General features: G+C 40.6%; 6 protein-coding genes across 8 annotated transcripts; 2 read left to right on the forward strand and 4 right to left on the reverse strand.

Annotated features, from left to right (window-relative positions):
* Nucleotides 1-562: 562 nt before the first annotated feature.
* On the forward strand, nucleotides 563-3,256 carry LOC137716077 (zinc finger CCCH domain-containing protein 25-like). 2 transcript variants are annotated; one of them, XR_011065637.1, is made up of 4 exons: nucleotides 563-828; nucleotides 937-1,234; nucleotides 1,571-2,739; nucleotides 3,106-3,256. XR_011065637.1 is itself a non-coding variant. In XM_068455472.1 (3 exons), the coding sequence occupies exons 1-3, from the start codon at nucleotides 656-658 to the stop codon at nucleotides 2,504-2,506; spliced, it is 1,407 nt and encodes a 468-aa protein (XP_068311573.1). In that variant the 5' UTR covers nucleotides 563-655; the 3' UTR covers nucleotides 2,507-2,791. The 2 variants fall into 2 exon arrangements, 1 of the variants encoding a protein (XP_068311573.1); XM_068455472.1 differs by lacking the exon at nucleotides 3,106-3,256 and having other exon boundaries at nucleotides 1,571-2,791.
* A 178-nt stretch (nucleotides 3,257-3,434) lies between these two features.
* On the reverse strand, nucleotides 3,435-4,957 carry LOC137716078 (uncharacterized). Its single transcript, XM_068455473.1, has 2 exons — nucleotides 4,622-4,957; nucleotides 3,435-4,442 (listed from the first exon to the last, which is right to left on the reverse strand). Exons 1-2 carry the CDS (start codon nucleotides 4,802-4,804, stop codon nucleotides 3,435-3,437), a joined length of 1,191 nt encoding a protein of 396 aa, XP_068311574.1. The 5' UTR covers nucleotides 4,805-4,957.
* Nucleotides 4,958-5,693: 736 nt separating this feature from the next.
* Nucleotides 5,694-8,204, reverse strand: LOC137716076 (pentatricopeptide repeat-containing protein At2g29760, chloroplastic-like). The gene has a single exon (XM_068455471.1). It carries the CDS (start codon nucleotides 8,190-8,192, stop codon nucleotides 5,976-5,978), a length of 2,217 nt encoding a protein of 738 aa, XP_068311572.1. The 5' UTR covers nucleotides 8,193-8,204; the 3' UTR covers nucleotides 5,694-5,975.
* Nucleotides 8,205-10,438: 2,234 nt separating this feature from the next.
* Nucleotides 10,439-11,313, reverse strand: LOC137715957 (pleckstrin homology domain-containing protein 1-like). Its single transcript, XM_068455324.1, has one exon. It carries the CDS (start codon nucleotides 11,082-11,084, stop codon nucleotides 10,647-10,649), a length of 438 nt encoding a protein of 145 aa, XP_068311425.1. The 5' UTR covers nucleotides 11,085-11,313; the 3' UTR covers nucleotides 10,439-10,646.
* Nucleotides 11,314-13,202: 1,889 nt separating this feature from the next.
* LOC137716407 (putative disease resistance RPP13-like protein 1) lies at nucleotides 13,203-18,308 on the forward strand. Its single transcript, XM_068455855.1, has 2 exons — nucleotides 13,203-17,581; nucleotides 17,677-18,308. The coding sequence occupies exon 1, from the start codon at nucleotides 13,332-13,334 to the stop codon at nucleotides 17,127-17,129; it is 3,798 nt and encodes a 1,265-aa protein (XP_068311956.1). The 5' UTR covers nucleotides 13,203-13,331; the 3' UTR covers nucleotides 17,130-17,581; nucleotides 17,677-18,308.
* A 176-nt stretch (nucleotides 18,309-18,484) lies between these two features.
* LOC137716408 (uncharacterized) lies at nucleotides 18,485-20,909 on the reverse strand. 2 transcript variants are annotated; one of them, XM_068455857.1, is made up of 2 exons: nucleotides 20,817-20,909; nucleotides 18,485-19,999 (listed from the first exon to the last, which is right to left on the reverse strand). In XM_068455857.1, exon 2 carries the CDS (start codon nucleotides 19,995-19,997, stop codon nucleotides 18,609-18,611), a length of 1,389 nt encoding a protein of 462 aa, XP_068311958.1. In that variant the 5' UTR covers nucleotides 19,998-19,999; nucleotides 20,817-20,909; the 3' UTR covers nucleotides 18,485-18,608. The 2 variants fall into 2 exon arrangements, with proteins under 2 accessions (XP_068311958.1, XP_068311957.1); XM_068455856.1 differs by lacking the exon at nucleotides 20,817-20,909 and adding an exon at nucleotides 20,103-20,765.
* Nucleotides 20,910-20,972: the final 63 nt, after the last annotated feature.

Here is a 20,972-nt window from a genome sequence, read left to right on the forward strand (position 1 = left end):
TAACCTCTTAGAGCATTTTCAAATGAGATGTTAAAATATTCAAATCAGCAACAATGGTAACAAAAGACAACATTAATGTTTTTCAACCGAAAAGCCAAATCTGATGTAGTATGATATGAAATCACATCTCTTCCCCTTGCTACCAAATTTGACAACACCTTCAGATTTTTTAATTAATTTTTAAATGCTTTTTATTAAATTTTTATTGGTTTAAAACATTATCCTTTTGTTTCTTTTCATTCCCAATACAAAGAAAATATATATGAATTTTTTTTTATGTTTAAAATTTGGTATATCGGTTGGAGAGAAAAATTTTTAAAAATGTCAAAGTACCACGTAAGCTTTCAAATTTAAAATTTAACATCTCTTTTGAAAATGATCTTTAACTCCCCCACTCTACTCAACAAGCGAGAGTGCATGACTATTTTGAAATGTCAATAGTGGGCCGAGAATCCAAGCTCAATATGAAACTGCAAGCATAATGGGCCGAGAGTTGAAGCCCAATAAGACCCTCATTCAGATTCCCCATCGTCCGCAATCCGAAACAGCGTAAGAACAACGTTCTGCAAAAATTAGGGTATTGTTCTTCAAAAATTAGGGTTTAAGTTCACTACCCAGAGAGAGAAAGCAGAAAAATCTTGGCGGAATCAGAACGATGAACCCGCTAACCCTAGTGAAACGCATTCAGAACATCAATTCCAGAGAAGCCCAATTAGGGATTTCAGAGGAGGCGTCGTGGCACGCCAAGTACAAAGACTCCGCCTACGTCTACGTCGGCGGCATTCCCTTCGATCTCACAGAAGGCGATCTCCTCGCTGTTTTCGCACAGTAAGCCCTAATTCTCCTTCGATTAATTTCAATTTTTCGTTCTTTTTTTTTTTTTTTCAAATTTTCCATTTTTTTTTTTCAATTTTTTGACGTTCGATTCGTTTTCAGATACGGAGAGATCGTGGATGTGAATCTTGTTCGCGATAAGGCGACTGGGAAGTCCAAAGGGTTTGCGTTTGTGGCGTACGAGGACCAGAGGAGCACGATTCTTGCTGTGGATAATTTGAACGGAGCTCAAATTTTGGGGCGGACAATTAGGGTTGATCATGTGACCAAGTACAAGAAGAAGGAGGAGGAAGATGAAGAGGAGGCGCAGAGGAAAAGGGAGGAGCGGGGCGTTTGCCGGGCTTTCCAGAAAGGCGAATGTACACGCGGAGATTCGTGCAAGTTTTCACACAATGAGCAGGTAAGTTCAACATTATCTGATTGTTTCAGTTTTTCGCCGACTGCATGTTGATTTTTACACTGTTACTTGGCTTTTGGGGAACGTGGATCGAAATATCTTAGTGAATAAGTGGTAATGTAGTTTGAATGTTGTTTATTGCAATGAAAAGGAGGTTGATTTCTGTGTATTACTTAAGTTTATGATGCTTAAAAATGCTTAAAGTTTATTCAATTATCTGAGTTTATGTACCGAATCGTTTATATTAGTTGTAAAGGTTTATGTTTTAAATTAAAATCAATTAATATCTTTCTATATAGGTGCTTATGTGTGCTTTTTTTTTTTTCTGTTTATATCCAGAGAGCTGCAAACACAGGTTGGGGTGAAAAAGACCCGAAATGGGGGCGTGACAGTTATGAGGGCCCAAAAAGGGGTGAGAAAAGATCTAGTACCATTCCGCCAAATCGTGTTCCAGAGCCAAAAGGTCAAGAAGAGTTCAGATCAGGTGATAGAGAATTGGACTCCAGAAGAAAGGGCAACGGGAGGGACTTCGAAAGTCACCCCAAGCGAGGTGATGGGAGAGAGCAAAAGAGACTGGGAAGACAGCGGGGTGATGATGAAAAGTTTGAGCCTAGATCAAGAGATCATGATAGGGGGGAAGAAAATAGATCAAGAAGATGGAGTGAGGATGCTGAATTGGGGCCCAATTCAAGAGAAATTTATGGCAGGAGAGAAGAACAGAGGTCGAGAAGGCACAATGATGATGAATTTCAGCCAAAGTCAAGAGAAGATTATGATAAAAAGGAAGATAAAAGACCCAGAGGGAGTGGTGGTGATCAGGAATTTGAGCCAAAGCTGAAATCTGGAGAAGATCACGATAGGAGGGGAGACGATAGAAGGGAAAATAAGAGACTAAGAAGGCATAGCGATGATGGTGAAATTGAGCCCAAATCTAAAGATGATCGTGGTAGGAGGGAAAATGATAGTAGGGAAGATAAGGGACTGAGAAGGCATGCTGGTGATGCTGATTTTGATCCAAAGTCTAGAGACAATCATGATAGGATGGATGAAAAGAGATTAAGAAGGCACATCGATTATGAAAATCAGCCGAAGTCTAGAGAAGATTATGATAGGAGGGAAGATCAGAAGTCAAGAAGACGCAATGACAATGAATTTGATCTGAGGTCGAGAGCAGGCAAGGATAAGAGGGAAGGAGAGAGACTGAGAAGGGATGGAGATGATGAGATTCAGCCAAAGTCTAGAGAAGGTCGTCATAGGAGTGAAAAGGGAGAGTGAGAAGATGGGTTTGATGATAATCTAGGCCAAGATCAAAAGTAAGATTATTGAAGGGAAGATACAAGTACCACAAAGCAAGGACCAGAATCCTATATGGAAAAACATTGATGAACTAATGGGTAACACCCATCATAAAAAAGATAGATAATGATGTAAATCAAATATCGATGCTGTTTCCAAGTTTCCAACTTTGGCCTCCCTTGTATGCAGTTAGGTCCCTTCTGTTATGCAATGTGAGACTTGTTTCTTTTTTGTTGTGTAAGGTATATCCTAATTTTGTTTCCATTGATTTGTTGTGTTTGTTTTTTCTATAGGTTTTTGTTGGCGTTTCTCTTGGATGAGATGTAGTTGATATATGCATTTAACTAGCAAGTTGCAACTCTGCATAAAATCATTTCTTGATTTGCAGTTTCTCATGGTTGTTGAAGTCCATTTGAATAGGATAGTTTTATGTGTATTGCCAAGAGCATACCCCGGCACCTTAATTAATTTGCATGATTTGTTGATGCCATTTGACGATCATAGTGATGATTGGATTTGGTCGGTGCAAACTTTTCACAGAAACAGTTTGTAGTTTAATTTTGGGCTGAAATTTGCAGGTGAAACCACTGCAAGAAGAATTGGCCTGGATCGATGGAACATACGGGTCGGTATGTTTCAATACATTGAAAATGCTTGCTGGTTATTGTGCAATTAAATTATACATGGTTAAAAATCGCAAAACAGAAAGGCCTGCTCAAGGTGAGCAAATACAGAAGTCAATAAAAGAGGCAGTCAACCAAGTGCTGAAGTCCATATTTACAGTTACAAGCCAGTTTCTTCTCCAGTCCCAGGTAAGACGAAAACAAAATGGTAAGGGTTCTTGCTAACAACAAGAAGTAAAGAAAGTAGTGACTTGATTCATCAAGAATTCTGCCTCTCTGTTGGATTAGTTCCAATTGAGCCATGAGTAGTCATCGGTGTTCCTAGTTCTTTTGGTGGTGCTTTCTCCAGAACTCATTGATGTTCCAAGTTCTCTCGAAAATCCATCTTCAGAAGACAGCGGTTTTCTAAGTTCATTTGGGAGTGCTTCTTCAGTATGTAGTGCTGCTCGAGAAGACATTGACTTTCCAAGTTCTTTTGGCAGTGCTTCTTCAGAAGACATCAAATTTCCTAGTTCCATGGGTAGTTCTTTGGGCGGTGCTGCGTCAGTAGACTTTGTTATTCCAAGTTCATTAAAATTCATCGATTTTCCAAGATCTTTGGATATTGCTTCTGCAGGAGATATATATTTTCCTAGCTCTATGGGTGGTGATTCTTTAGAAGGTATTGGTGTTCCAAGTCCTTTGGGCAGTATTGCTTCTTCAGAAGGCACTGCTTGTGTTGCAGTTAAACTGGGCACTAGAACAGGACCTCCTTCATAAGTAGGCAAGGCCTTATTGTCTTCATCTTTCGTACTTTCTGAAATCATTCCTGTTAAGGTTGTCGGGGTTGTCTTCTTTATAGATTCCTCCTTCACGGCGCTATTACCATTGTCTACAACGCGCACTTCCTTCTTTATACCAAGCAACGCTCCATCTGCAGATTTGATAGCCTTCTCTTCAATTATGACCTCAATGTTGCTGTTAAATGGTGGGTTTCCATCCGCAGAGGCAGGTTTATCTGTAAAATCCACACCCTTCGTATTCAACACCAGTTCTTGATCTTCAGGACGAGTAACATTCGTGGGAGTAATCGGTCCCACATCGAGGTCTACAAGTAGTGCCTCGTTTTCATTTGTAATTTGCACTTCGCTTATCTTCTGAAGTTCATAATCCTTCCAGTCTTCATCGATTGATATAGTGTTCTTGGTTCTCCAGGTGTGCAGAATCCGATCTGGACCGGGTTGCCACAGCACATCTCCTGTGTCCTTTTTCAGTATAAACTTGCATTGGATTGCTATGCCAGTAGGAACATTCTATTAAAATTTAAAAACCAATCAAATTTCAGAAATCGCGTACAGATTTATACGATTCAGCCTGTAAATTAACCATGTCAGGTAATGATCATTTGGTCTAGTGACACCAAGATCTTACAGTCGACGGTTCGTGAATATGAATATAAAAATAGTAGAAGGAATCATATAGGAATTCTCACCAGCTCAATGTTCCATATGTTTCCATCTGACCAGTTCATTGGTGTAGCATTTGAAGGATTCCACTGTCCCATGATAGGTTCACTCCCCACCAAGAGGAAGCTCTCACCAAATTTGCACTCCTTGTGTAAATTGAATTGGACACGGACGGTTTCTGATTGCTCTGAAAAGCAGACACTGATCATCACTTGATATCGGAATTAGGAACTCGTTCGATATCGGAAGAGAAATATTATCAGATTAAGAGCTAGTTGGCACAAACTTGGAACTCGTTTAATATGATTAACAAGGTTGAATATACTAAACTTACCGGTTGGTTGGATCCCAACTCCTGCAGTTTCTGAGGTCGTAAAAACCTGACATGAGTTTTATAGATGACGTTGAATTAGAATATCAACTGTGGGAAAGAAAATTACTATATGGTCGATTTTGCAAACAAACTTTTAATTGGAAATGGAATCCAAAAGACATTAAGATGTCAATAAAGGGCATTGAACCGTGGTTTATATGCGGTTTTATTGCTGGTTTAGTCCTCTCTAATTTTGTTTTGGATTAAAAGTTTGTAACCAGTTTCGTCTATGGGCATCTATAAAAGAGTCGGGTTGGTATGGATTATTACCTCTGTCTGAGATGAAGCAACCAATTGAAGCGCTTTCTGTCGAAGTCGAGAGGTATGGTGAACACGTACATTGGAATTTCGAGACCCCAAAATGCAAATGTCGGATCGACCCATAAGATATTTCGAGGGAGAGAGAGGTTTGTTAGCCTTTGCAACCAAGGTTATGGAGGATCCTGCAAGGGCTTCCATTGTCTCCTTTTTTTTCCAAGGAGTCCTAAAATGTGTAAGAAATAAGCACTGGTATATATAAGAAACATGAACAAGAAAGCTGAGAAGGGTACGGATCTGGCATGAGGTTTTGATGTCCTCAACTGAATGAGAAATTTGGGGCTTTTCCTTGTGCGGATTTTCAGTTTTGCTTCTATGCTTTTGTTTGAAGTCTTCAATAATTTTTTAAAAAAATTCTTGCAAGTTTGGAGTTGAAAAGAGGTTTTTTAGGAAGCCCAATTCCGACGGATTTGTTCAAAGGAGGCATAAATTATCTGTGCAGGATGTCCGTACTTGCTCACATCAGTACTGACGAAAATGTATTGATGACTTGTTTGTCCGTTTTGTTGGCGACAATGCTATCGACTCATCACCAATGATGTATCGACAAGCTGTTTCATAGCCGGACAATCTGTATCACCAATGATCATACAACATGATAGGTTTATACAAATGATGTATCGACACGCAATTGCTAAAAGCTTATATCGAGGGTTTGAGGTTTAGGTTCTAGCAAAGAGCTTGCGTCTTCACCAATAATCGTTACATGAGCAATGCCCATCTCTGAAATGATGAAACCGATATCGATCTCTCAGCAAGATCTCCCTATCGTAAACCCTCGATATAAGCTTAGCAACTGCGTGGCAGTCTCCGCAAACACGAAGATTCTTCACAACCTGAATTGGTTGAGATGGACTTAAGCTGATAAGCCCGAATGCAATCGCTAATTTCTCACTGTGAAGGATTAAGGCATGGTTCTTCATATCTTCTTCCTCAACAAACTGCAGTAGATGTGACTTGTTTGGCACGTATCCATTTGACTTCAATCTCCCTGCTATTTCATCCAACTTTGAATATATTTCTTTGCACAGAGGGTGAGAGTTATCACCAACTAGAAACTCATGAACAATACCGTTGACTTCGATTGCACTACAACCGGGTTCTTTCTTAATTCCCGCATCTCGCATACGCTGCCTTAACCCTGAAACTTCTTCCCATTTCCCTGTCTTGGCATAGATATTTGATAAGAGTACATAAGCTCCGTGGTTTCTGGGATCCAACTCAAGCATATGGCTACACGCCTTTTCGGCAAGCTCAACATTCCCATGAAGTCCACAGGCCCCAAGAAGAGCCCCCCATACAGACGCAGTAGGAGCTATTGGCATTTTCTCTATCAACTCTGTAGCTTCCTCCAGATTTCCATAACGGCCTAAAATATCGACCATGCAAGCATAGTGCTTTACACCAGGCACAACCCCGTAAACTGGCTCCATCTGATAGAAAAATGTTTTTCCTTCATCCACCAATCCAGCATGGCTACAAGCGCATAACACATTGGTGAATGTCACGGAATTGGGCTTCACCTTGGTTTCTAGCATTCTTGAGAAACAATCCAATGCCTCCCTCCCTTTCCCATGCATTGCCAGAGCAGCAATCATGGCGCTCCAGACGAACACATCTCTCCTTTCCACTGAATTAAACACCTCAAGTGCCTTATCCAGGTCCCCACACTTTGCATACATGTCAATAAGTGAGGTTGTGAGGTGACAATTCATCTTCATACCCTGCTTCTTTACGTAAACATGTATCCAGCCACCAAGATCAATTGCTCCCAATTGAGCACAGGCTACCAGGGTACTAACTAGAGTGACTTCATCAGGTTTCGGGCTCTTCCTTCTCTGCAAGTCATGAAAAACCGCCAAAGCCTCCTTTGGCTTACCACTTTGTTCATAAGACGAAATGAGGACATTCCATGCAGCAATGTCTTGACTAGGCATCGCAGCGAAAACCCGCCAAGCCTCATCATAATTTCCTGACTGAGCATACCCATCAAGTATTGTAGTCCAAGAGACAATATCCTTCTCTGGCATCCTACCAAACAATCTTTTCGCTTCTTCAATGCTCCCGCATTTCACATACATATCAAGCATAGCATTGTTCAAAGTCAAGTTCTCTCCAATTTCATTCCTTTCAATACGCGAACAAACCCACCTCCCCAACTCCAAATCAACCTTCTTTGCGCAAGCTGACAACACACTCACCATTGTCACATCATTCGGCTTCACATTCTCTGCCTCCATCTCCTTAAACAACTCCAACGCCTCCTCGGGACAATTCCCCTGCGTAAAAGCCGTGATCATAGAATTCCAAGACACAACATCTTTCTTAGGAGTCTTCACGAAAACCCGCCGTGCCAAATCCAAATCCCCGCACGACCCATAGAAATGGACCAGAGAATTGAGAATATAAACATCTGAACCAAGTGAGGCCTTTATCACCATGCCATGAAACCCTCTTCCGAGCTCTAAAACCCGGAGCTCTGAAGCCGCCTTGATCACAAACGGGTAAGTAAATTTATTGGGACTCTCCATACAGCGATAAAGCATTTCCAGAAATACAAGGATGCTTTCAGTCGGATCAGCGCTCGACGCATAAGCGCGGATGAGGGTGTTCCAAGAGTAGAGATTTGGTTGGGGAATTTGGTCGAACACTTGGCGGGCATAGTCGAGGCTGGAGAAGGAGGAGAGAGCACAGACGGTGATAAGCTTGCTGGCGGAGTAGGGGTCGAAGAGAAGGCCTGTACGGAGCATTTGGGCATGGACTTGCTTCAGCTGCTTGATGCTGGTGCAGTGGTCGATTGAGGAAAGAGGTGGGTAGCTTGAGAAAAGTTCGTTAGTGGCGGTTGGCGATGGAGGATTTGGTGAGTGACGTGGTAGAGAGATAAGTGGGGTGCTTAGAGTTGCCATCTCTTCTGTGGTCACTCTCGCCTTAGCCCCGTTCACTTGAGGTTTTTAATTCTGTTAAAAAAGGCGGTGCTCCGTATACTAAATCAAGGTTTTAAAAGACGTTAGGTGCTAGTCAGACGAAGGGCTGAGGCCTATTGCCTAGGCAGACTAGACGGATTTAACTAAACCTACTATACTTACTATAAATAGGTGTCTATTTATACTTAAAATATATATAATTTCACCATAAACTACAAAATAAAATGACATATATATTATGAGTTATTGGAACATAATGAAAACATGGAGAACAAGCATATAATGTGTGTTCATTCAAGTATTCAATAAGTCTCTTAGAATCTATTGGAAAAAATAAAATGTAAAATGAAAGTTAATTTATTTTTTGTCTAAGTGAGTCATAACCTAGGAGGTGCCTAAGCGGGGTTGGGCGGGTTAGACGGGTGTCTAGGCGGTCTAGGTGGGGGCCTCAGTAGGTATAGGCGTCATTTCTTAATTTTCAAACGTTTAGGCATTAATCGGGACGGTAGCCATCCGCCTAACGTCTAGGCAGGGCCTAGGCGGCGCTGGACGGGGATTTTTAGAACAGTGTACTAAATTCATACATCAAATAATTTGACATATTTCAAACTATATAATTTAAATTAAAGTACAAATTTGATTGGTGTCACGTTATTCGGTGCACAAATTTAGTGCAAAAAATTGGTGTACCTAGCATTATTCATAAAAAATACAATATCGCGTCAAGTGAGAAAACAATAACGATACCAATTAGCAATCGAGGATGATATTTTCTCGCGCAAAGTAATTTTTTGATATTGTTAATGAGGTATGAAAAATTAGGGAATTCGAGAGTATAGGAACATTTACTAATTGTAGTGTTGTTGATCGTGCGTTCATCGTTGTTTCTTAAATTTAAAGTTCTTGCTCTTTTATACGAATGACATTCTACCTTAAATCAAGCTAAATTGTGATGCTCAAGATTCGCCTCATGAAAACCTTAAATTCTCTAAGGAGGTTTTACCTCGTGGAAACGCTCTTTGATGCAACGTTAACTTTAGCAGGTAGTGACAAGGAAACCATCACTAGTGGGGGCGGGCAAGATTGAGAGGGCTGTGGTTGGATTTCTTAGTATGGGTAGATTAAAAGTTTTTGGTTATCACATATTAATCAATGACACAATGCATATCAGGGATATATGGAAACCGTATGAGAAACATGGATCAAAAAGCTTCCAATTTTTTACAAATTGACCTCATTTCTTGCAGACCAAGAACTTGCTATCAAATCAACCATAGCCTCACTACACCAAATCAAACCTACTCATCTCCCCAAAGAAGAAATGAAACGAAACGAAACGAAACCATCTATCTCAGTAATGATTTTCCCAAACTGTAACCAAACAAATAAGATTGGATTAGTTAGAGACTCGCGGCAAGGATCAAAGTTGGGGATTTATTGAATAACCTAGAATTCAGTTGAGTTGGAGGCCGAAGTTTGTAGGTTTAGCTTAGGTTAGGTCCTACCCCATTCCTATGAGAAGCGAACACAGCACCTGTTCTACACGAATTTTTTCCTGTGGCTACAATCTCCCCCACACCTCTGCAACTAAAACCCAATGATAATCAAGTTTCAATCTTACTGTTAACGTTCTTAGCTAAGCACCGTGGTTGTATTTCAAGGTTGAGACTTCTGCGACGCTTCAAAACATACTCCAAAACCCCATTTCTATGCAGTAATGTCTATTATTTGCTAGTAATCACAAACTGTTGAAACTTAATCGTCTGCAGTTTGAACTAAACTGAATCATTTGGTGTCTATTTGAGATCCAACACGGTTGATTTCAATAATCCAGACCTATCTTCCTCTCAATTTGCTAAACCCTACAACAAGCAAGCAAATTCGACCAGATCCGCTCAGCTAGCACCTTTTTGAACTTCACACAGCGACGCAAAACTTCTCAAAACTAGTTGTACATTTACAAACACGAGGACAACACGACTAATAAGGTCGATTCAACTCCAAGACATCAAAATCCTCGACTAAAGAACAGATATTCGAAAACCATACCGACAATTTTGAGCAAAAACACTCAAACATTTTCCAGTTTCGTCGAAAATGCAACTCTATTCAACTCCAAGAATGCAAATTCTACGACACCGGTACGTGGACACAGCTAACAGAATCAAGACTCAATTTTCACAAATTACAACGTCAAAGTTTAAACCTTTTCACAAAAATCATACGAATTAGCATCTCAATCACACAAAATATCATCTATATTACGAAAAAAAGCAACAGAGAAACAAAATTCAGCCTAAAATTGTCCAAATTCGACAGCAAGAAAACAAGAAAAGCTCCGATTTTTATCAAACAAAACAACTATTACATCAAATTTAAGGGAAAAAAAAAACACAAATTACAGTTTACTGTACCATGAAAATCGAGAGGTTGTGATCACTGTCGGCTGCTATCGTAATCGACGACCTCGGAATCCGCGAGCGATCTGGAGTGCTGAACTATGGACCGTCCGATCGAGTTAATCCACTCCTCCTTCTCCTTCTCCGAATCGGCGATGAAGTACATCGTGTCGTGGTTGGTAGTCGACAGCTCGAAGGCGCAGGGCTTGTGGACCACGTCCTCGGCGCCCTTCACAGTCAGGCACGTGCCGACCGGGATCACACCGCGCGGCGTCGACGAGCGGGTCACGTGATTGTCTTTGAACCAGAACAGCTTCCCCTGTTTCAAGACGAACCAGCGGCGCCTCCACGTCTTGATGTAATCGCCCTGCTTGGTCAGCCACGTGGCGCGCTCAGGATTGGACCAGAACTCGATTCCGGTGTAGTCTTCCGGGCTTGGGTCTTGGCCCGTCGCCGCCCGCCACAGACCCTCCATTTTCTTGGTTGAGCGGCGCGTGACGTGTGTTGTGTGGGCGGAGTCGGGGTTTTCGAGGGAGATAAGAGCGCGGTGGACGAGATGGGTTTTATGTTTCTGTTTTCTTTTGGGATCCGGAAACAGAAATCGGTTTTATGTTCGTCTAATATCGCAAATCCAGACGGACAGCCTGTTGAGATCAAACGTTGTCCTGTCCTGCTGCGATCGCGATTCAGCTTTTGTTGGGTAAACAAATGAACAATGCGTAAGTACACACTAAACTGTACCTCGTAATTTTTTTAATTTTTTAATTAATAAGTTGACGTTTTAGGTTTGAAACTAAAAAATAGTAAGTTCGTAGTTAATTTATTTCTATTTCATTTTCAAAATTATAAATTATATTCTGCATTAGTAATCTATAGGCAAAAGGAGGGGAGGGGGAAAAGTTTAAACCCAAAACGTAATGAGTTGAAGAGTAAGATCTCACTATTATGACAATCCACCGCTTACATTTGTAATCTAAGTAATTTATTTTCGTAATAGAAGGTTTTGATACAAAAATTTTATTACTAGTTTGAGTAAATTAAAGCATTGATCCCTCACTATAACCCAATAGAAGGTTCAGGTATTGAAATTAAAAGTTCCTTAACCTTAGTATATGTGGTAACAACTCTACAGTTAATATTACGACCTAATGATATTCTTATTTACTTTTAAATGAGAGGTCTCATGTGATTCATATGGATGATAAAGACGTATTATATTTGTGTTGAGTTTGTTACTTAATTAATGGTTGGCCTATTGTGTGGATCAGTCCCCCTCTCCTTCAAATACAATATCATTGTACCAAAAGAAAATTACATTGGTATTTGAGTTTGACAATATACAGAGTATTTGGTCATTGACGCCAACTCGATAAATTTTCGTCAAAATTAATCACGTGAAACACAGATGTTTAAAAGAGAAATTTTTGTAGTCTTTGAAAGGGGCTCATTGCATTTGGCGTGCATAATTTTGATGGACATTCAACTGAAGTTGGTTAAAGCAAATGCTCCACATTTTTTGTCAAATTTAGATAAGAGTTTTTCTATCCAAACTCCACACCCTTTCTAAGTTCATCCCAAATTTTTTTTTAACACCTTAAGCTCCAAGTTTAACTTACTAATACAATACTCTCCACTAAAACTAATAAAATAAAGATAGGATAAAAACCTGGAAAAAAACCTACCTTACAACCCCACCCCCACCAACCACCGACCGCCACTTTCTTTCGGTCCCTCCCGCACCAACTTGACAATCAGCTTCTCTAGGTTTTTTCCCTGGGCATATATCAGGGCAAAAGCTACTGAGGAACAAGAACAATAAAGATCATATGCAGAAGGAAAAGAAAAGCACTTGCAACTTAGCCTGCTGCAGAAGATGCAGTGAGGATTGATGATTAACATTCTGCATTAGCTAGGGTTTAGGAAGAGGAGCAGTTTTTTGGGTTGTCGATCAGTGGAGATGGGGGTTGTGCGGTCACTGCGGTGGGTTTCTCTAGGGTTTTGTATTTGTATTTATTTTAGGGTTTTTGTGGGGTGTGTTGCAGTGTAAGGATAAAACTGGAATTAAGATGTCAAAAAATATTTTGGAGTGAACTTAGACAGGGCTTGGAGTTCAAATAGAAAAACTCTTTGGATATATCAATTTCATTGGATTTTTCGAACTCCAAAGCAACAATAAGATCATATTTCAAGACCAATACTCCAATTTTCTCTTGAAAATCATGATTTTTTAGTCCAGGTAGTTTAGTGAAGTTGCACTTTAATTTCTTGAATTTAATCAATTTTTTCGCCAAATTAGTTCAGGAGTAAGATGTGTGAGGGTAAATTAGAATTCCTCAAAGTGTAAACACACTCAAACCAGTGAACAAATGAATGGCGTAACTAAGCTAATTGTTCAGAGTTAAATCCCACATCAAAGGATGAAGGGAACTTGCATGTGCTTATAATCATCAACGAGAGAGAATTGTTTTGTATAACATGGGCTAATACTAAGTGACCTTTGGATTTTTTGTGTGGCAAGAAAATCTTGATGTAATATATAAGGGTTTAGATGGATTGAGAAAGGATTTTAACCTTATAAGAACGAGTGGTTCTTATGTGTTGTAAAGTTGTAATGCGCTTTTATTTTTACAGAAGTCATCACCTTTGAAGTCTACTCGGTGAAGACCAGATTCTTTCTGAGTCTTTGATCAGTTGCTGTACATTCTCCCGATCGATCTTGATCATGGCTTTGGCGGTGGTAGGTGGAGCCGTTCTCTCCGGTTTCTTCCAGCAAGTGTTTGTGAAGTTGGACTCTCAGGAGATCAAGGACTTCATCAGCGGAAAGAAACGGACCGGTGAGTTGCTGAACAAGTTGGAGACGACGTTGATCTATGTTCATGCTGTTTTCGATGACGCCGAGGAGAAGCAAATAAGCAACTTAGCTGTAAGGCAGTGGCTGACTAAGCTCAAAGAGGTAGTCCTTGATGCAGAGGACCTGTTGGACGAGATCAAGACAGAAGCGTTAAGCCGGAAAATGGAAGCTGAGTTCGGAAGTAGCACTAGCACGAACAAGGTACAAGGTCTTATCTCTGCTTCAGTTCGTGCCTTCGACGAGACAACTATAGACTCCAAGATAGAGAAAATTCTTGAGAGGCTAGGCTTCGTGGCAAAACAAAAAGATGCCTTTCATTTGAAAGCAGGCTGCAAGCACAGAATCTCACAAACGCTGCCTTCAACTTCCGTGGTTGAAGGCTCTGATGTGTACGGAAGAGATAAAGACAAGGAAACCATCATTAAGTTGTTGCTATCAAATGATGTTACTGGCAGTAAGATAGGAGTCGTTCCTGTTTTCGGCATGGGTGGGATCGGAAAGACCACCCTTGCTCAGCTCGTTTTCAACGACGATGCAGTGAAGGGGCATTTTAACCTGAGAGCATGGGTTTGTGTTTCTGAGGTATTTGATGTTGTTAAAATAACACAAACACTGTACGGGTCAGTTACTTCACAAAATTGTGATATTACAGACCTCAATATGCTCCAAGTTAAACTCAAGGAGGTTTTGACAAGGAAGAAGTTTCTTTTTGTTCTTGACGATGTTTGGAATGAGAATTACAATGATTGGGATGTTTTAAGGCGTCCATTTGAGTCTGGAGTTCGCGGAAGTAAGATCATTGTCACTACACGCAACAAAGGTGTTGCCTCTATGATGGGTACTCGTCCAACCCACCATCTAATGCAAATGCTTGAGGAAGATTGTTGGTTGGTGTTTGCAAAACATGCCTTTGAGAATGAAAGTGGTTTTGTAGATCCAAATCAAGAAGTAATTGGGAGACAAATTGTTAGCAAGTGTAAAGGCCTTCCTTTAGCTGCAAAATCGCTTGGGGGCCTCTTACGCTCTGAATCAAATTTGGAAGAATGGAAAAATATATTACAAAGTGACATATGGGAGTTGTCAGATACGAAGAGTGGCATTCTACCGGCTTTATGGCTAAGCTACCAATACTTGTCTCCACCTCTCAAGCGTTGTTTTGGCTATTGTTCGATATTTCCCAAAGATTATAAATTTCGCAAGTCGGAACTAGTTTTGTTGTGGATGGCCGAAGATCTTTTACAGCCCAACAGGATGAAAATGATGGAAGAAGTTGGAGAGAAATACTTTGATGATCTAGTTTCAAGGTCATTCTTTCAATATTCCTCGTACAACTCTTTCATCATGCATGATCTAATAAGTGATTTAGCGAAATTTGTATCTGGAAAGTTTTGCATTAGGTTGGAGGATATTTGCTCACTGGACGATGTGACCAAGGCTCGCCATTTCTCTTATTTGGAATCATACGATGTCGATTTCCAGAGATTTGATACTTTATATGAAGCTAAGTACTTGCGCACCTTCCTTGTAGGGTATTCATTGCCCACGGTACGATGCGATCTACTTCTAAAACTGCAATGCTTAAGAGTGCTCAAATTACAAGGGCACCATATGAAGGAGTTGCCTGATTCGGTTAGCGACTTGAAACATCTACGATACTTGAATCTGTGTTGGACTTCAATCGAAAAATTACCTGATAAAATAGGTAGTTTGTGTAATTTACAAACACTATTGTTGTCAGAGTGTAAAGATCTTGCTGAATTACCAGCTACTTTGAGTAGACTTATCAACTTGCGTCACCTTGATATCACGGGAACGAAGATAAAAAGTATGCCCCTCCACATGGGTAAACTGAAAGATCTTCAAACATTAGGAGGTGAATTTGCTTTAGACAAACGTACTGGGAGGAATATCGTAGAGTTAAAGGGGTTTCAGCAATTGCGTGGAACGCTTCATATTTCAGGGCTTCACAATATTGTCCATGCCAAGGATGCTTTGGAGGCCAAAATGGACGATAAGAAGCATCTCAGTGAAGTAACTTTGAAATGGGATGGTTGCGGTGACGATTCTCAAAAAGATAATGCAGTGCTGCGCAACCTGCAACCCCATACAAACCTAGAAGTACTGACAATAGAAAGATATGGAGGTACAACATTTCCAAGTTGGTTAGGCGATGACTCTTTCAGTAATCTTGGTAGTCTCCGGCTTGAGGATTGTCGATATTGCTTTTCAATGCCGCCATTGGGGCAGCTACCCTTCCTCAGAAGGCTTGAAATTGAGGGGTTAAATGGAGTGGAATTGATTGGTTCTGAGTTTTATGGAGAAACTAAGCCTGCATTTAGATCTCTGGAATATTTGAGATTCCAATGGATGCAAGAGTGGCAAGAGTGGTCTTTTGCTGGACGTATAGGAGGCGAAGGAGGAGATTTTCCTAATCTTCGTGAGCTGAGTGTGAAGTTCTGTCCCAAACTTACCGGGAAGTTACAGTTGGACTGCTTCCCAAGACTTGAACTGCTGACATTGTGGAGTGTTAATATTGAGTCCCTTGCTTCCTCGCAAGAAAGTGATGAATGCCATATTGAGCTCCCATGTCTCCGTGAATTGCATACAATGAATTGCCGAAATCTAATAGGTTTTGTGGGTGGTGGAGTGCTGCTTGCGCCCAAGTTGATGGTGCTATCTATGTTCGGGTGTAAGAACTTGTGGTCACTACCAGAAGAGATGCACATCTCCCTGCCATCTGCTCGGTTTATACACATAGAAAATTGTGAGGAGTTTGAACGGTTTCCCCGAGAATCTGAACTGCTATCGCTTCGCCAGCTGAGAATATCTGAATGCCCACATTTTCTGGGTTTTCGCAGTGGAGGAAGGCTGATGGTGCCCAAATTGACAAGTTTGAAATTCTGTAGATGTGAGAAACTGAGGACACTGCCAGAAGAGATGCTCATCTCTCTCCTATGTCTTCAGTCTCTGTCTATACAAGAATGTAAAGAATTCAAATCATTTCCGGAAGAATGTAACCTCCCATCCCTTGAAAATTTGAAGATATTGGACTGCCCAAATTTTGTGGGTTTTCCCCATGGAGGGTTGCATGCGCCCAACTTGACGAAGATAGATATGCGTGAATGTGAGAAGTTGAGCTCACTCCCAGCAGATATGCACTCCCTTGTCCCGTCTCTTGAGTTTCTGTCCATATCTTATTGTCCAGAGTTGGAATCATTTCCGGAAGGGGGACTGCCAGCTAAGTTGGAGTTGCTCAAAATCGGAGGTTGTAAAAAACTCATTGCAAACCGTATGCAATGGGGTCTACAAAGACTCACCTCTCTCAGACGCTTAGGGGTCGGCTTCTTTGAATGTGAAGATGTAATAGAATCATTTCCGGAGGAGGGGCTGCTGCCCGCCACTCTCACTTCTCTCTCAGTCTCTGGAATTCTCAACCTGAAGGTGATCGATGGCAATGAGTTAAGACACCTTATCTCTCTCAAGAAGCTTAGGATTTTCTTTTGCCCTCAACTCCAGAGGTTGCCAGATGAAGGGCTACCCATTTCTCTTTCTCTTCTAGAAATCTGGGACTGTAATTTGCTAACACCACGGTGCCAGAGAGAGACGGGAGAAGACTGGCCCAAAATTGCTCACATTCCCAACATAATGATCGACCAGAAAAAGATATGATCGGAAAAGGTGCACAAGTCTTCAAAGTTTACCTTGTGCTGTGTGAATTTTTAGTTGCTATTTTAGCCCATCAGTTCATATTGTTGAATTCTTTTCTTGAGTGACAAGTAAACCGTTATTTTCTAGTCTCCCTCCTCCTGTCTAACAGTTAGTTGCATCTTATATGATAGGTTAAACTCTGATATATATATATCAAAGATTGTCCGGGATCATTTCTAGAAGGGGAATTGCTGTCAAAATTAGAAAAGCCTTCCATCCGCTCTTGCAGCATGCCGCAACCTTGTCAGAATGTGAAGACGAAACTGTAGAATCATTTCCGAAGGAGGGGCTGCCCACCACGCACGCACACTACTCTCAAATTCCTTTGCCAAGAATCGACAGTGTCTTCTCTGACAAAGCGATGCCAAAGAGAGACGGGAAGATTGGCCCAAGATAGCCTCATTCTTGCAATGGTAATTCTTCAATCTTTACTTCTTTGTCACTGATCTCTCTTTTCTTAGTAGGCCAATTGGAATTCAACCTTGTCTAAGTAGACTATTCTTTACAGGTTTCTCGTGTTTTCTTAATCGTGTCCAACCTGAAGGCTCTCCAACTTCACGGCAGTTAAAAATTGGGAAACTGAAATTGCTATTGCCATGTTGAGCGGACATCAGTCTCGAAAACCTGTTGAGGCATGCTCTCCGGTTTGAAGTAAAATTCGTTCCACCCTACCACCGGATAACTATTGGACGGGGTCTTGTACCACTTTCCTTTTGCACCCTAACACTATCGTCCAATTTTTTCATTCCGCCTGCTTGCATTCGTTTGTAATTTGGATCAAAAGTACGAGAGAGTTGTTCGGATAAGGGTGAATAAAAAGACTAATTTAAAGATGAATTTAACATATGCAAATGTATTTATGTAAGTAGCTCTTCTGTACTTTGTTAAAGTTTCTGTGGTGGTGGAATGTGCCTGGTTTCTTACAGGTGCTTGTATCTTTCGAGATAGACAATATCTTTGGTCAACCAGGCAGTTGATCAAATGGGACTAAACAGACAGATTTCACCCGTCCTTACGGCAAGTCACCAGATCCTACTAGGACCGGCTTAGACAGACAGATTTCACCCGTCCTCAAGAAGCTTATAAACGATGACAATCTTTAGATAAAATGTACGAGAACAAGATAAGTGGATGGTTGAGAAAGGAGAGTTTTACCTGTCACATACCAAAATTTCTTCTTTTTGAGCAACAAACAACGCATTTGGTCAAATGATTACCATTTCATCATGCCTCAAGGATGCATAGAGCTCCAAAAGTTTCCGGATTGCTTCATGTGTGCAGGTGTGGAGTCATGGGATAAAATGTACGAGAAAATTATGAGCAAACAGAAGTAAACTCTTCAGCATAAATTTTGGATTCCAGAAAGTCTCCTTAGTACCAAAGAAGCGTAAGTTTGAAAATAAACCTCTAATTCTCAAAACAAACGAAAACACAGAAAATCTACATATTAGTACCCCTAGTTGGCCGGCATACATGATTCCTTTTACAAGCATGCTCTTCGTTATGGTGTTGTGTCCGACATGCATACCCATACCAGCAATTTTCCCTGTTTGAAGCTTCTCGGGGTAGATGATATTTGGGAATCGAAATCCGAAACCAGTACAAGAGGAACGAGATCAGCTTCTCATAACAGTAATTGCACGTTGGTGTTGCAGAAGTTATTGTCTCACCATGATTCAGGGGCATCCTTGTTCGATCAATTTCTCTGTTGTCCAACTTTGCAAGCCATTCTGCAATAACATCCTGCAATGTTCTCCCCAAATGTGCAATACACTTCTCAGTGATAACTTGTTCATGTCGATTGTTTTCATGTGCTGAAGTAGGGATTCTAGAGATGGTGTGTTCTGAGATTGGTTTAAAAGTCTCGCGACCACACATGCGGTGAGAATCACTTTGTGCAATCCCTTGCGCGTGCCAATATGCACCACAAAATGCCTTATCACATCCTAAACAGTGTTGAGGTACATTGTAGTTGGTTTGCAAAGGCATCATTCCTCCACATGCTTGACATTGCAGATGGATAGTGGTTTGACTGCAGCGAAACCCACCATATTCAGTACCACATTGAGGGCAGGGATTTGACGCATTATCAGCTTCTTGATCCACCTGGGAGCGAGCCCTTTTTCCTCGTAGATGTTTTCCAGAGTTTACAACAAGATTAGATCGTATTGTTGCATAAGAGTCTAAAATTGCCACTTCATCATTGGAGCGTTTTAGTGAAGAATCCGCTTTTAGTATTTCCTCTGCAACATTAAGCAGGAAGTGATTCCTTCCAACAAACTGCACAACTGCTCGACATTGGGGACAGAGTACACTTGAACGTTTCTCCTGTGATCTTTTTAACCACTCCGAGAAGCAACCATTGCAGAAATTGTGGAAGCAAGGAGCAACAGTAACAACATCATGCCATATATTCAAACAAATGCAGCATTTTGCATGCTCAGCATCCATAGAAATCTTTAACTGCTTCTGACAAGTTTCAGGACCGGGCAATAAGTTGAACCTGTAGCTTAAATACCCTTCCTTATCAGGACCTGAAATAATTTCACTTCCACATCTGATAACAGTAGTGTCTTCAGCTTGGATTACACTCCCGTCAACAACTATTGCATTTGAACTTTTATTTTGTATTGTGGCAGAAGAGTGATCTGAATTCCTTGTTATCTTGCACCACTTGCATTTGCAAATAGAAGAGAACAAGGTCTCTGAACAGACTACAATCTCATCCGAACTAATCTCCACATCCAGGTATCTTGAGTCTGATGGAACAAGCTTGGCCCAGATTTCTTCACAGGGTTTTGCACCTGAGATTTCTCCAACTTCCGCCATCCCTTGAATATTCACAAAGGAACCTTTAATTAAAATCTCACGGATAAGCAACCGACCATTGTTTTTTTTCATTAAACAAGAAACAAATAAGTACATATTCTTTACCGCTCATCAGAAAGTTCATCCAAGTACGAAAACAAGACAGATTCGCACTCAAACTAATTCAAATTGTAATATTCACGAAACATGCTTCCATGCCAAATGGCCCGAACATTTCAACACCGATAAACAGATCAACTTCATGTTTAAGACATCCTACAACCACATAAATTGAATCACAAACATTCCAACTTCGGCCGATAAACAACAAAAAAATGAAAAGAATTTGCAACTTTCACCCACGTTCAGTTTTCACAGGATTCTTTCATATAGGATTATACATCAGTTTAGGAATAACTGGCAGTTTTCACTTGCCAAACTTGCCAAAATTTAACGACAAATGAGAAAAAGTTTGCAACTTTAGCCAAAGTCTAACTTGAAAGCCCTCTCACATATAAAATTATAGAATTATCCACTAATCCATCAAGAATTGACAGGTTTTACTAACGAAATTTGAACAAATAGCCAAAAATGTAACCCCTAATGATGAAAAATGAAAAACAAAGTTTGCAACTTTAGCCAAAGTTTGATCCTTTAACCCCCACAAGTAGCATTTGAGCCAATCCAAGCACTAATTAAGCCCATAAATTCCAGAGAATGTTGCTAGCGAACAAGATTTGATACAATTTCTAGAATTTTACACAAACATTTCGAGGAATATTAAAGGAAATTATAAATACCAAGAAATAAGAAACAAAATGATCAGAAAATAAAAAATACCTGTTGGGAGAAAAAGGAAGGATGGAAGACGAGATGGGTAAATGTGGGATTGAGTAAAAGTGCCAATGTCAGAAGACGAACAAGTGATTTCAGAAGAAGAAGATTCGCAAGGGCAGAGTCATGGGTTTGTTAAGACTGGGCCTGCGTTTCGGGCTT

This window comes from Pyrus communis, chromosome 14 (genome assembly GCF_963583255.1).
Source record: "Pyrus communis chromosome 14, drPyrComm1.1, whole genome shotgun sequence".
Classification (NCBI taxonomy): Eukaryota; Viridiplantae; Streptophyta; class Magnoliopsida; order Rosales; family Rosaceae; genus Pyrus; species Pyrus communis.

Bases quoted from the DNA above. Each gene is read 5' to 3' on its own strand.
- LOC137716077 (XM_068455472.1), top strand. From the start codon at position 656: ATGAACCCGCTAACCCTAGTGAAACGCATTCAGAACATCAATTCCAGA. The intron at 829-936 runs GTAAGCCCTAAT...ATTCGTTTTCAG, and splicing joins CTCCTCGCTGTTTTCGCACA to ATACGGAGAGATCGTGGATG. The intron at 1,235-1,570 runs GTAAGTTCAACA...GTTTATATCCAG, and splicing joins AGTTTTCACACAATGAGCAG to AGAGCTGCAAACACAGGTTG.
- LOC137716078 (XM_068455473.1), bottom strand. From the start codon at position 4,804: ATGATCAGTGTCTGCTTTTCAGAGCAATCAGAAACCGTCCGTGTCCAA. The intron at 4,443-4,621 runs GTGAGAATTCCT...AAATTTTAATAG, and splicing joins ACATATGGAACATTGAGCTG to AATGTTCCTACTGGCATAGC.
- LOC137716076 (XM_068455471.1), bottom strand. From the start codon at position 8,192: ATGGCAACTCTAAGCACCCCACTTATCTCTCTACCACGTCACTCACCA.
- LOC137715957 (XM_068455324.1), bottom strand. From the start codon at position 11,084: ATGGAGGGTCTGTGGCGGGCGGCGACGGGCCAAGACCCAAGCCCGGAA.
- LOC137716407 (XM_068455855.1), top strand. From the start codon at position 13,332: ATGGCTTTGGCGGTGGTAGGTGGAGCCGTTCTCTCCGGTTTCTTCCAG.